General features: G+C 34.8%; 1 protein-coding gene across 4 annotated transcripts in view; it reads right to left on the bottom strand.

Annotated features, from left to right (window-relative positions):
- LOC127834282 (ras-related C3 botulinum toxin substrate 2-like) overlaps positions 1 to 15777 on the bottom strand; it is a 31311-nt gene that overhangs the window by 13007 nt on the left and 2527 nt on the right. For 3 of the 4 annotated variants that reach the window (XR_008027861.1, XR_008027862.1, XM_052359993.1), the window contains exons 2-3: positions 4459 to 4561; positions 2719 to 2908 (exon numbers count right to left, since the gene is read on the bottom strand). Coding sequence is in view for 2 of the 4 variants with exons in the window: in XM_052359993.1 (XP_052215953.1) it covers positions 2719 to 2834 (116 nt within the window). In the remaining 2 variants the exon portion in view is untranslated. Of the gene's footprint in view, positions 1 to 2718; positions 2909 to 4458; positions 4562 to 10692; positions 10775 to 15777 lie in introns of all 4 variants that reach the window. The other variant, XM_052359994.1, reaches the window with a different exon arrangement.

The raw sequence follows: 15777 nt of genomic DNA, 5'->3' as shown, positions 1-15777 counted from the left end.
AGTATTGGAAGGGAAAGGTGCGGCAGCTGCCGATTGTCTACTTTCACTTAATCCGACAGTATTAATCGATGATGATTACATGTACCTTCCAATCCTGCTGGGTTTCAACGGTTTTTGATGATTCATTCTTAAAAAATGCGTCAACGCAATTAATATTTTCCGAGTCTGAACGTTTTATTTTGTTCGCGTATGAACGCCAATTGTGAGACTTTTTTCTGTTTTAACGTTTATATCTTGACTTTCACATAACCCGGATGAAAATTCGACTGGTTTCCGGTAATTAATTGACGAAACACCCTTCTCGCGCAAGACCGGAATCCACTAAAATAGTCACATGATTAATACGATTAGTTGCCCGATTTCCATGACGTAATTTAAGAGCTATATTTAGAATCACTGGGATTCACAGATTTGAGTGTTCGTCGGGAGAGAGAGAGAGAGCGAGATCGTTGTACATGGTACAAATTGGATAGTGTCGACTCCCCCCCCCCCCAAAAAAAAATTTCTTTGAGGGTAAATATTATATTTTGGTGAAAAATTATATTTTTGGAGGGGAAATGGTATTTTTAGGGGAAAAATTCTGGTACTGGAAGACGCCGAATATCGGCGTCACTTTCTTGGTAAAAAAAACCCTGATTGAATGAAAATTATGGAATTTATCACATAAAAAAAAATGAATTTTGATTTTTTTTCTCAAATTCAAGGGGAGATAATTCTGGACTTATAACTCCTATATCGCTCATTTTCAATAGGGTTTGACTCATCATTCAGATAAAGACACTGTGCAAGTTGGGAAATGATTGGATGAAAACTGTGGACTTTATTGCGTAAACAAGCCTTATTTCACAATTTTCTCAAATTCAAGGGGAGATCATTCTGGACTTTTTACTCTGATGTAACCCATTTTCAATAGGGTTCGAGTTCTCATTAATATAAAGACACTGAACAAGTTTGAAAAGAATCGGATGAAAACTGTGGACTTTATCGCGTACACAAAAAAAAGTCTAACGCACGCAAACAAGGACGGACGACGGAAACCACGCCATGACATAAGCTCTTCAGGCCTTCGGCCAGTAGAGCTAAAAACAGTATACATGCGGATTATCGGATGTCCAAGTAACTTCCACCACTTGTAAGCCGGACGTACGACTGTTGATTTTGGGCGTAAATTACGTCTGAACGTCCATTAACAGAAGAGCTGACGTTTTTTTATTACAGAAAAAAGAAGACATTGAATTTTTTCATTCCTCGAGCTTTTCTTGTTCAGACTTATACCTTGGTTGTCCCAGTTAAATGAACTATTGTTAATGTCAATGATGTTTTCTGTTCACCATTAAAGTAATGTTTCAATTTATATGGGACCAGTTAACCTCAAAAACTGCCTTTGAAAGTTTGAAACAAAAATTAAGTTGTCCACAAGTATTGGTGCATATACTTTTGCCAGTAACTGACAACCGCCAAATTAAAATACAAGGTACATGTATATTGGTCAAGGTCATATAAATAATCCCTCGATTACTCACATGTATGCAGTGGAGACATGTTTTCCTTGGAAAACACTCACTAACCCCAGCAATTTTTTTCCTTCTGTATAAAGTACCGTTAACGGTACTTTCCCAATCAAGCAAAAATTCCCAAAATGGCGTCTGAAAAAATTCCCAAAGCAAAGGAAAGTTACAGACCTTTCGTTTCAAAATCAAACTCTTGGCCAGTGAACAAATCATCAAATCAATTAGTTGTGTGTTATCTTGCCCATGATTAATTCGAAACACAGAGCATTCAATTAATAGAGCGGTATCTGTTTCTGATGTATTTTTCTATTGATTTTAGTTATCGTTTTTAACCTGATCATTGTTTTAACTTAAATGATTCATAATAGTAAATACTGTACGTGAAACGCGGTCATCATCTAACGGATGCGTTCCATTGACAAAATTTAGCTTTACAAAAAAGGCTGAAGGATCTTTTCAGTCTATTGAAGTTGACCATGACCATGTGTCCAGAGGGTTATTAAAACTACAGAGAACAACAAAAATCAAAGATTATTACAATTTTTTAATAAATGAAAGAGATCGACATTGTTTTGCGAGAGTTGAAAAACAACAACTTCCCAACTTAAGTACAAAATGGCAATTTTGGCATGCCTGTAAACGATTATTTAAATGGGTACATTGTACATGCATATGCAATTACAATGTAAGTACCATGCAATTAACAAGACCCACAATTACCAATTTAATGACAGGAATTTTCCAATGTGAGGATTTTACTACTTGCATTTTCCCCAATTTGAGAATTTTACGCCCAACTTTGTCCCTATTAGACCGGTACTGGTACTTTTCCCAATTTGACAAAAAAAATCTGAACCCTTACCTATTTACCCTCTTTGCAAACACCCCTTGGGCTAATTACACATTGAGGAAATATTCCCCTGTTGTTAACCATTTGGAACACTTACACTGGGAATACATTTCTTACTCTCAATGGGTCATTTTTGGCTCAGGATAGGTAGGTACTACTTCATAGTACATGTTGTACCCCAAGTACCCTTAAGTATACTACAATATATTGCAGATACGGAAAATACTCTTCAAAGGCACCCAGACACACTTCTTAGTATGTTTAAGCATGTTTTCTGTACACATGGTTCTTTGTAGGATACCTAAGTTGACAAAAACCATTCGAGCATAACTTACACAGTGGGGACACAAAACTTACACTGTGGGGACATATTCTCCTGGAAAACTGTCCGTTGTGTACGATATCAGCATACACGTCTTTCCAACGGTGCCATCGCCGACCACAACACATTTGATTGGCCGCCCTTGGGCCATGTTGTTTTCGATGCCGTAAAAGCGTGTCTGCTCCAGTTTGGACGACGAGTGTGAACAACAGGGCCGCAACAGTCCTGAAACAGTTGTAACCCTGTAGCACTCATATAGGCATTTTGACGCATTTGTAGTCCCTAAGAAAGTCAATTTAAATGTGATACCTTATTTACTAGATTCAAGTATCATTTTGGCGAGTTTGTAGTTCTTTTGACAATTAAATTAAGTATAAGATGTTTCATAGTAGATTCAAGTTTAAAAGGCTACATTTCCAGCCCAAAAGTACTGATGAGCAGCAAACAGCATACAACCTGAACAGATTGCTAGTTGACTCACATGCTTTTCCGCAGGTTTTATGCTAGTTAAATATAAACATTTTACAATAACATTTTTTATCCCTTTTTGAAAGGTAAATCTTTTTTCCCAAAAATACAAACTGCTGAAATCTGTGCATAAAATGTAAAGATCTACAATTCCTTTTTCTTATTTGCTCTTACAGTTCATGGTTAGGTGTTGCAAAGTAATTTGATAATTTAATATACCTGACATTTAAATAAAAAAAAAATCATTTTAAAATGCTAGAGACCAACAAATTCCTTCTTTTTAATTACAAGATTGTGCAATGTGGAAGAACTTTTTTAATGAGGAGTAAAGAATTAAATGTCCTTTAACAATACATGTATTGTGAATAATGAATAGATGATATTTTCAAGTGTTTCTCACTTGAAAAAGTTTTTCAGGGCTAGGATTTCATCAAAACTCAAGTGGAGGATTCACACTTTTCATCAACATCATACCAAACACATCCAGCAAATGAAAACACTAGATTTGAGTCTAGCTAAGGGAAAACAGGGTCTAATGAGCATATGTAACGTATCATCCCAGATTAGTCCTTGCAGTCCGCACAGGCTTATCAGGTATGATACTTACGGCTTAGAGGAATTTTTTATTTAAAGGATACCTCTTTTAAGCAAAAATCCATTCTAGGCAAAACGTGTCATCCCTGATTAGCCTCTACTGACTGCACAAAATTGAGATCAAAGTATAACAGACTGCACTACTGATTGTCTAGCAAATGCATGCTTCAGATAAACACACATGTACAGATAATCACAAACAATAACTAAATACAAGTTCCAGTGTTTTTTTTTACCAATTTAGGAAAGGGGCCAGGTCCCTTTAGATAGGGAAAAATCATGGCATTTTGGGAAATTAGTGTTGTTGTTGTTGTTTTGCTAACAAATGCTTCAAAATTGAGAATAACATTTATTTCAGTATCATATTTTTTAACTTTGACTACCAGAGCTGGATGAAGATGAACAAAATGTTGAGATCTAAAAATTAGTTTATTTTTTATTTTTTGGAAACCTTCAGTTTGGAATGTGAAGGTCCATATTGGGAAAAATATTTAAGTTTTTTCCATTTTGAATGGGACCCCATACCAGCTGACATTTTAACGAAAAAACACACACACTAATACAACTATTTTAATTGTCCTTATTTGTAAACCCTCCTATAAAAATTAATTTTGTGCAGATCGTAATGAAGATCACAAGTTTTCTCTCAAAGTCCCTGTGTCTGCTCAAAATTGTGCAAATAAACATTGAAATATAAATGTCTAGCACCATACTGAATATTTATGTTTCTTCCACTGGAAATGTATGTTGCCCTTCCCAAAAGTCTTATCAGCTATCAACTTGATTAATCTGCACACTGGTGATATCCAAGGCTACCTGAAAAACAAACAGAACAGCTTGTTTAGCACAGATATATCAAAAGGGCATCTTGCGCTGGTGAAACAAATTGAAATCAAATTATGTAAACTCAAAACTGGAATTCTATACATTTTTGTGTGCAGCATGTACATGAGAGTTATAGCCTAAAAGAACAAGCAGGAACATTGCCAGACAAGAATTCGGCATAATGTTTGATGAACTTTAAATTTTCTAGAAACTGGTGGTCTATATTATCCTGGATATTTCAATAAATGCAAACCCCAATAAATAAGTAAATGAAGGGAAAAATAACAAGAACAGTAACATTTGTGCATGTCTTTGGACAAGCTTGGAGTTGCTTTAATAAAAAAGAATTGCACCCAGTAAACTTGGCTTAATGCATCTGAATAAAGAATTGTCCCAGATTAATGTAGCAGCTGCATGTACAGTCTGCACAGGCTTATCAGGGATGAAACTGTCCAGCTTAACCCATTTATGCCCAGTGGACTCTCCCATCCTTCTCAATTATATCAATGTATTTATAAAATAAGGGATGTCTAGTATACTTTTTTCTATATTTAGAATATTTCTTACAGAAATTCCTTTAAGCAAACAGCGCAGACTCAGATGAGACGCCGCATTATGCTGGTCTACGCTGTTTGCAATGTCCTTTTTTCAGGACGCTAGGCATAAATGGGTTAATTTAATTTCTGGTTAAGAAAAGTTCCTTTATACCAAAAAATTCATAAAATCTCAGTTTTTTTGCACTTTTTTTAGCAAAATCTCACACTCTGTTCTATACCCAACACATGTATCTAACTATACAAACTAATCATTAAATGATACATCAAAAGATGTTTAAAAGTACTTCATGATCATTGTAACACAGAATCTTCCACAGCAGGTGAAATTCCACTAATTGAGCCAAGATTTAAGAAATCCTGCCAAGCCATTAACAGGCTACTGGCATGGACCATAATAAAGCCAATTAGCAGATAAGTGTATTAGTGAGCATTAGTCCCTGGCAGTAAAACATTGGAGTTTTGCATTAGGAAAACAGGACTTACTGCATTTGCTTCTCTGCACAGGCTAATCAGGTACAACACTTTTGCCTCAAAAACCAAAAAAAATCCATAAAAACGGAAAGTGTCATCTCTGATAATCCTGTGCAGACTGCAAAAGCATATTTGAGACGACTCTTCACATACAAACCTTGAGTCCGGTTTTACCTAGTGCTCAGACTCGATTCTAAATTCCAGGGCTATTTTTGACTAATTTTAAGCAATAATATCATGTCATATTCCCAAAAGGCAAAACATCGTCTATCCCTAAATTCAGGTCCGATTTGATAGCCTGACCTTCAGAACATGAACATAAAGCTCACCCCCCCCCCTGTTTTCCTCCCCATCGTGTTTCACCATGCTTACATAACATAACTTTACACTACATACATTTAAAATGTAAACAGCTGACGACTTTGACTTCATCTCATTAAACAAGTGTACATGTACAAAACATGTCTACCTTGTCTACCAGCAAATTAAGTGGTCTTTTTATTTTACATTTTTATCACGAACCCACACTGATAAAATTCCAGCATCTGAGAATCCAGCTTGACTGCTGTGAAATGTTGCCAGTCAGGTATAGGCAGTCCATAACTCCAGTCATTCACAAAATCCCCCCCCCCCCCAAACAGACACTGCTACCAAGGCCATGCCTTAACTTTGTTTTGCTTACATAACCTGGTCATTTGCTTAACCCTTTATCACTCAAAAAGGCATTTTGACCAGTTTTGTTGACTGGTAGAAAATGAAAGTATATTTAAGACCTTTCCTATTGGATTCAAGTTTTTAACGCCTTATTCCTATTCTTAAGATACTGATGTGCAGCAAAAAGTATAAACCTGAACAGACTTCCTCAGTTCCTGTATGTGACTTAAAGATACAAATGTAGGAAGTTTATTTAAGTTGATGTGGTTTTTTTCTATTTTTGTATTTTGTAGTGGGCAATGTGCATAAAAACATATGCTTAACAAAATTGTTCTATTATCATCACATAGATGTAGCTGGATAGGAAACAAACAATATTTTATTTTAGACCTTACCCAATGCTGAGAGCTCCAGGTTAATTACAAATGGGCTGGGTGCACTAGTGGCAAAGTTTGCCAGATTTGTTGGTCTCAGCAGGGGACAAATCTGATACAATTTGTTGTAGTGTTGTTTTTTTACATTTTGTAGCCAACAGGTTGATTTTATTGTGAAATATTTCCAATTTATTTCAATGACTTTGTTTTCCCCATTGGGAAAAAGTACCCTTACCATACTGATTGAAAACAAGAAACCGTCGGAGAGGGCTGATGCTCCCCAAAGTTTTTTTGTCACAATATTGCACCATATACATGTATTCAGATAAAAATAAACGTCTTGAGGAGCATAACTTTGTATAGAATAATACGATGGATGGTTTAGCAACTTAAAAATTCCAAAGGGCCATAACTCTCTAAATAAATTATCTAACCAGAAACCACAAATAACATGCGCATCTCCTCAAGGTAGTTAAGCTTCCCATAAAGCTTCATTGAATTCCAGTCAGTAGTTGGGGGGACAAGAATCGCACTATATGTACACAGTACAGTTAATGGAAAATTTCAAAGGGCCATAACTCTCTAAATAAATCATCTAACCAGAACCCACAAATAACATGCGCATCACCTCAAGGTACATGTAGTTAAGCTTCCCATAAAGCTTCATTGAATTCCAGTCAGTAGTTGGGGGAACAAGAATTGCACTATATCTCACCTCCTAAAAAAATGACCTTATCCGATTGGCTTAGAGCGGTCACGTGCCCATGGTGTATTTTCCAGTCTTCACAATAGTTCATTTTATCCACTAGCCATTCGGGCTACTTGAATGGTGAAGACAAGTAGCCCGGCAGAAAAATTACTAGCCCAAAGTAAATTTGTTAAAATATACACCCTGCTAAAGGGTTTCATCTTTCAATAGCAGATAATCTATTAAAAAGTAAAATTGTATCCAGGGCATGTTAACTGTAAAGCCTATTGCAAAAACAATTGCAACACAATATAACAAGTCAAGGTAATTAACTAATTATGTCCTTTATTAATCATAAGTCTTTAACATGTGATAAACAACTTCTTCGTTCATCTCATCATCACTGCCATCATGGAGATCCTCTTTGTCAGAAACCATATCCTGTAAAACAAGCAACCTGATAGTTATTTTCCAGAAGTTTACTTGACAAGTGAAGGCATAGATCATAAGATGGCATACTTTTATCATACGTGTTGACTTTTTTCTTATGTTGTGTTTTTAAGCATAGCTTATTCAACTCTGTCTTACAGAAGTAGCTTCTCCTTCATCACTGATTTTTAACCACTTTTCTTGAAATTCACGTTTCCGTGATTTTTCATAGTCATTTGTTGACTTACGATCAGTAGTGGGCAGTTTCTTGCCAGGCTTCACTTTAGCTATGTATTTAAGCATTATGCAGCCTTATGGGCGTAGGGACTTACAACTTTGGAAATAAACACACACACAAGGTTACAAAGTAAAACGATGTTTATTCCGGAAATGCAAGCCGCGGACGTCGATTGGTTTCCTTCAGCAGTAAACACATCAGCATGACGTATGCCAATAGTAAATAACCAGTTTAATTTGTTCACCACGTGGCCTGGGTTACGACTCGAAAATGACCCTTGAATGTATGGACCAATCGAAACGCATTTAAATCTCGTATTTTAGGTAAAGTTGAACGAAGTTCTGTCGGAAATCATTGGGAAGTACTCACAAAATAATGACGTTTATCACACTTCAAAATGTAAACAATATTGATACACGGAATTTCTACTGGCCCGACGGGCGTACGATTTGGCAAGTTTAATAGGCCCGAGCTATAATTTACACGCCCAGACCACCGGGCGTGCGCTTATTTCGCAGACTGATTTTCCATATACCCCGAGTAATTTCCATACACCCCGAGTAATTTCCATACTTCTATCAACGTAACAAATGGCGTCTGTTCGATAAACTGCTAGATAAGTATTGTTATCAATATATAATATATTCTATATAATGTATACTATATACCATATAGTATATAATATATAACATTATATTTATAATATAATATATATAATATATATAAAATATATATATTCTATATGATATATTCTATATGATATATCATACATGTATATTATACATGATACATGATATATTATATATGATATATTATATTATATATAATATCATATATTATATTATATATTATACTATATATTATATTATATATTATATTATTTATTATATTTAATACATTATATATTACATATTATATTATATTATATATTATATTATATATTATATACTTTAAAGATAGTCGGTGAGATATAATCGTTACACTGTTAGTAACTGATGGTTTATGGGATATACACCCTCAGTAATGTCATACCATACTCGAGCTTCGCTCTCGTATGGTATGAAATTACTGAAGGTGTATATCCCATACACCATCAGTTACTAACAGTGTTACTTATAATATGTACAGTTAATGGAAAATTTCAAAGGGCTTTAACTCTGAAAAATCATCCGACCAAAACCCGCTGATAATATGCACATCTCATCTTGATAGTGAAGCTTCCTACATGTATAAAGTTTCATTGAATTCCGGTCATTAGTTGCTGAGAAATAGCCTGAACAAAAATTGTGCACGGACGGACGCACCGACAGACGAAGCGGCGACTATATGCTCCCCCAATGCACTTTTTAATGAAATCTACAAAATATTCCTTCCCTTACTACATGCATCAGTGACATGACAAGTAACATTGCGATCTGTTGATCATACAATCTGCTATAGAACGGAGCTGTAGTAAACTATGCACTTCTGTGAAGTGAGGAGTGTTTGTTTTCATGAAATTCTTAAACACACGTATTGTCAATAACGGCCATACTAGCTCGTAATACTCATTTATATTATAAATACTATTACAGTGTTTTTTTTCAGTTTTGGGGGAAGGGGGTCGGGTCCCCTGAGAGGGGGACAATTCGCGCGTAAATGGGGAAAAGGGGGAAATTTCTATGCTTAGCTAGTAACAGTACAAACTCAAGTTTTAACATTATAATTCACCATACAGAGGGAGAAAAACATAATTCAAACTCTTTTATTCATTAACATGTTATGTTCATGTTCAGAATTCAACATTTCTGGGCTTTTCAACAAATTTATCAATTATTCTGGTGACCTCCTCTTCACCAAGTCTCTCCGTGTGCAGACAAAGTCTAATCAGGGACTTCAGTGTAGCTTCCCCAAGCCTGTTTCTCTGTGGCGTGCAAAGCAGGTTGAGCAAACTAAACAGTCTGACAACACTCTCTTGACCGGACGTTTCTGGCGTTTCACTGCCGGCATTTGAAGAAGACTGACTTTTAAGTTGTACTTGTTTGAAAAGAATATCAATTTATTTTTAAGTTAAAACAGATTTGTCAATTTTTTTACGATAGCTTTTGTTGTTGTGCGACATGTTGGAATACGTATGGTTTGCGGTAGATGTCGTAAAGCGAAAGTCGTGATAGTGAACTACGTACGGTTTGCGGTAAAGGCTAAAATAAAGTAAACACGCGGATGCAGTTCAGGAAAATGGTAGTAAATTCGTAACGAAAGACGTATTTAAATGAGGTATTGATTAAAATTGAATAACACTTCCGAGAGGGGAATTTCAAAAATATTTGGGGGAAAAATATATACTCTAAAGATGGGGGAATGGGGCCGAATAACGCTGAATATTTCATAAAAAAACACACTGTATTACATGTAGATAAAACAGGCAACTAATTACATGTACATGTATTGGGCCAATATGTACAGTAAAATACAGAAATAAAAGATTTCCAACTTTATGTCCGAGTCATACAAAAATTTTGGCTTGGAAGTCGGGACTGCAAACTTTTGAAAGCTAATGGAAATTACCTGTAAAATTGTTGTGGCATAATGCTAGTAACTGACTTAAATAAACTAGACGTTAAACGTTTCTTTTTGTTTACTTACATGTATTAAATGCAGCATATTATTTGTTCATGCTTTATGAAGTTTTCAGCATAATTCATGAATTTACTAATTTGGATAAAAATTACACTTATTTTTCCAATGTGACCAGTGCTGATACCAGTCCCAAGGCGGTGATAAAAAACGCTGAAAGCTCATTAACTCCTTTACCTGTAATCAGAAAGAAAAATGTTTAATTTTAATGCAGAATGATAAATCTATGACAACATGAACATTCTTTTGCTTTTTGGGGACTAATGAGCCTAAAGCAGTCTGTGCAAAAAGCTTATAGTCCAGCCACAGGCTATACATGTACAAATGTACCTATTGGAATATTAATAAATGCACTAGTCCTAGCAGGGCCCTCGTTTGGTCGTTTTTGGGGCCGAAATTCGGCCCCGTTCCCCTCTTAAAAAAGTACATACATGTTGTATTTACCCCTATTTCAGCTAAAAATTCCCCCCTCCAAAAAATTATAATTTTTATTTTTTTAACTTGTATACCTATGCAGTGCTCCAGCTAGAATTTGAAAAGGGCAGGGTGGCTTTTTTGTCAAAAGGGCACTTTCGACGCGCAGTATTTTGTGAAAAGGGCACTTTCGACGCGCAGTATTTTGTGAAAAGGGCACGTTCGAGCGCGCGGGTGTTTCTGGAATGCTTTCTATTGCATGTTAATTTATATGTTATAAATAATTGTATTATTCCCATTACTACTAAACCATTCAAATATAATGTCTACAATGAGGATTAAACTAATTACAATGTAATAAGAGATTTATGAATTATCATATGTAAAAAAAATAAAAAAAATAAAATTTTTTTTTTTTTTTTTTTTTTGGTGGGGGGGGGGGGGGCAGGGCGGAGGTTCGGGAGGGCAGGGCGGAGGTTCGGGAGGGAAAGGCGCGGCGCCCTTCGATTTAGGCCTAGCTGGAGCACTGCCTATGTTGACAGCTGGTATTGTGCTATTTACCTTTTGATTAAATGTATATTTATGTAAATTACATTATAATATAGCAATTTTAAGTATTGAATGGTTGGTGAAAAGATCTTATAAAATTCCCCTTTTTGCCAATACAACGCAAAATTCCCCCCTCTTAGGGCCCAGGCCCCAATCCCCCAAAGTGTAGCAAGGGCGCTGCCTAGTATGTTTGGATTACACATAATAACAAGATTTTTGTACATTAAGGTAGAGTATCCATTGAAAGAATTGTTTCAAATATATAGATTATTTTGAATTTTCAGTCACATGCAATGTTTCAGGCATTGCAAAACCATATAAATTATTAACCATTTTAATCAACTGACAATAAAACAACTTAAGCCCCCTTCAAAGTAATACGTGTAAAAATGTCTAAATCAGCCTGTAATGACCCCAGCCCCATTCTCCCACAAGTGAGAATTTGCTCTGGATAGTTTAAGGATTAAGTCATAAAACATTATTAAGGTTGAAAATACTGATGTCAATCCAGAATATTTGTGGTTAAGGGATGAATCACTTTCTTGCTGAAAACTCATCAATTGTCTGATTTATTCACCAACAATGTAAGTGGTATGAGATGTTTTCTCTACAAGAGCATCGTTTTTTAAATGACATCCCATTTACCTGTTAGGAATGAATCATTAAATTACATGAAATCCAGTACAGTTAACACTTGAAATATATTTTACAACATGAACATAAGTATACCGAAGATTAATCATGTATTATCAGGCTTTTTCCGCCCTATGCCACGGGTCCGAAATTCGGCCCCATTCCCAATGCAAATCTGGTTGTTTTTTTCCCAATTGAAAAAAAAATTCCCAATTAAAAAAAAAAAAAAATTTTTTTTTTTTTTTTTACCCTTAAAATATATAAGTTGACCTGATCCGGTGTAGAAAATAGAAAGTATTGCATAATTAAATTATCTGTTGCCTTGAATTTGTTTTAAAAACTGTAAAATATGTTAATGATTATATAAGACTTTCCTTATTTTCCTCAAAATCCGGCGCTTTGCGCGATTTTTTTCATCTAAAAAAAGGCCAAGCCTTTTCCCCAAATTCAGATTAAAAAACCTTATCACACAGTCATGTTCATAATATTTTGTAAAATTTTAATAATAAGTTATCCAAAAAGTCGTTATTTACCAGTTAACGGCTTCTTTGAAATATAAAATACACTATTTACATGCGATAATTTTTCCCAATTGAGCCAATTTTGCGATTAATTTTTTTCCCAAAATGGGGGTTTTCACGACGCGAAATTCCCAAAATTCCAGTGTGGCGTTTTCCCAAAATGGAGCGGAAAAAGCCTGATTATGTACATGATGTTGTTTATTGGCTGATACTATACTACATGTTGTATTTTTAAAGCATTAATCGTGTGTGTAAAAAAAATATGACAGATAGCCTCCATTGAAGGCTTTATCTTAGAAATTCTGGCTGACATTATATTTAACCCTTTACCACTTAGATACGTATGTTGACGTGTTTGTAGTCCCTTTCACAATTATATTAAATTAAAGACCTTTCTAATACTACATGTAGACCCATGTTTTAAAGCTTTCAGTTCCAACCCTTTGATACTGATGAGCAGCAAAGACCATACAACCTGAACAGACTGCGTCGGTTACTAGCAGGCTGTTTTGGTATTATGCCAATTTCACTTTGCTTTTAAGTGGGAAAGGGTTAATGCTAGGTGTATGATAAAATATTATTGAAGAAATAATTCCCAATATTTATCTGACTATAGCCGGTATAGGGATTACTTTATCTTTAAGTTTCATTTGATTTCTTTCATTGCTAAGAATATATATATGTAATCACAGTGCCTATACCACGTGACATTTTAGGATCTGTGTTGGGAGAATAAAGCGCGACCCAGTTAAAGTGATATTATGGGAATTTTTCACTGATGAATGGAGCTGAAAAGAAATAAAAGGGTCAAAAGAGTTAGTTAAAATGTGGTTACTGACCAATTATCTGCAACTCATCTTTCTACAAGTTGTTTATAAAAATATAATTTATATTATATATTTTACGTGAACCACCCAGTCCTGTAAGCCGAAATGATCTGTAAAACAAAATGGTGTCTTTGTGTCATATAAACGAATCTGCACTAAAACTAAATTTAGGTTCACATTGTACTTGCGTGATCAGTTGTCGAACGAAAGTGAGGTTGATATTCAAATGCATTATTTTTCTCTTTCCGGGATATTGTTTAAGTATGTTGATGCTGCATTAACAAATATAAGTGTATATGAAGTGAAAACACCAAAAATAAACCAGTGTTTTTTCCACCATTTTGGGAATGGGACCGGGTCCCTTTAGATTGGGAAAATTAGCGGTGTTTTTACTAAAATTGGGAAATTAGTGTTGTTTTGCTAACAAATGCTTCAAAATTGAGGATACAAGTGTGTCCAGTATTATATTTACTAAGGTTGATCTTATATGGATGGGAGATGAACAAAATATTCAGATATTTTTTTTTTTTTTTTAAACCTTCCGTTGGGAATTTTAAGCTCCCATTTGGGAAAAATATATACTTTTTTCCATTGGGAATGGGTCCGGTTACCAGACCCGATTTTGAATGAAAAAAACAACTGTAAACAAAGGTTGCAATAGACACCTATTAACTGTTAGATGCCCATAATATCACTTTAACATTTTAAGAATCTCTTTTTAAATATTTCATCATTTGTATAGGATAAAGTGGACAGCCCGCTCATCTGTAAGAGTTTTCTATAGGTATCATGATCTTTTTTAACAAATAAGTATTTTTTCAGTGAAGTGCAAGCGCACGTTTGAACAGTTAGAACAAGATGTGTTTGTGAAACACAATGTCCCCCTATATGACGTTTGACATTGTAGGATGACCTTGACCTTGTGAAGGATGACCTTGACCTTTCACCACTCAAAATGTGCAGCTCCATGAGATGCACATGCATGCCAAATATCAAGTTGCTATCTTCAATATTGCAAAAGTATTCATAAAATGAGCGATTTTGGCCACATATGTTTGACCTCTGAACTTGAAGGATGACCTTGACCTTTCACCACTCAAAATGTGCAGCTTCATGAGATACACATGCATGCCAAATATGAAGTTGCTATCTTCAATATAGCAAAAGTTATTGCAAAATGTTAAAGTTGGCGCAAACAGACAGACCAACAGACAGGGCAAAAACAATATGTCCCCCACTACTATAGTGGGGGACATAAAAATGTCGCATCAATGTGGGGACTTCATATTACAAACCCGGTTGCACTTTAAAATTTCCACAATCGACATGAAATCATTTACTGGTAATTTGTCACTTTTTACTGAGAAAAATATTCCCTTCTTTATGAACTACCTTAAACCAGCAAAGTAAAAGTTTTCCACAGAATGACAGACAGGCCAAAAACGATATACCCACGATCATTGGACTTACATGTAGTTATCAATTGGAAAGTATTTGTGAGCAGAAAATAAAATGCACCAATTTCCCAATGTGAAGACTTCACAGTGACAATTTTCACAATTTCAGGGTTTTTCACGCACATTTTACCCAATTGAGCTGGTACCAGTGCTTTTCGCAATTTGGCACAAAAATTCGCTGTCACAGTATTACCACAAAGCAAACAAATATGCTTAATCTAAAGCTCCATGTTCACAGAAAATAATGTAGTGTTCTAAAGTCACTAAAAACAATTTTAGTTGAAATAAAATAAATGTACATACATGTATTTTTTAATTCTTACATGTATGTGCTTAAGCTGGAAATGGAAGATATTTATAGTATACTATTTTGTATACTTTGTAGAAACATAACTGTACCTTTACTTGTTTTTTTTTCAGAGGCATCACACGCTATCAAGTGTTTACCGGTAGACTATATCAACATAATACATAATAATATTCATTATTGTTTTTCTATTAAGTTCATTACAATTAAAAATACATTTAAAAAATTGTAAGTTAACATTCTCAATCTTGAAACAAGTTATTTTGTTACTTTTTCCTGAAATAATGTCCTTATAAAATAGGTGAAATCCCCTTAATTACATGCATGTTGCAAATAAATTAAGCATCATCATAAATGAGGAACTAAAATATATGTATTGTTCATAAAACGTATGGGTTAAAAAAATAACCAAAATAGAGTGAAGATAATGAAGATCCCACAGGGATCACATTTTAAAGAATGGTCATAAACA

The sequence above is a fragment of the Dreissena polymorpha genome, chromosome 6 (genome assembly GCF_020536995.1).
Source record: "Dreissena polymorpha isolate Duluth1 chromosome 6, UMN_Dpol_1.0, whole genome shotgun sequence".
Lineage (NCBI taxonomy): Eukaryota > Metazoa > Mollusca > Bivalvia > Myida > Dreissenidae > Dreissena > Dreissena polymorpha.
The sequence above is the reverse complement of the archived record's forward strand: the minus strand, read 5'-3'. Positions and strand labels throughout refer to the sequence as shown.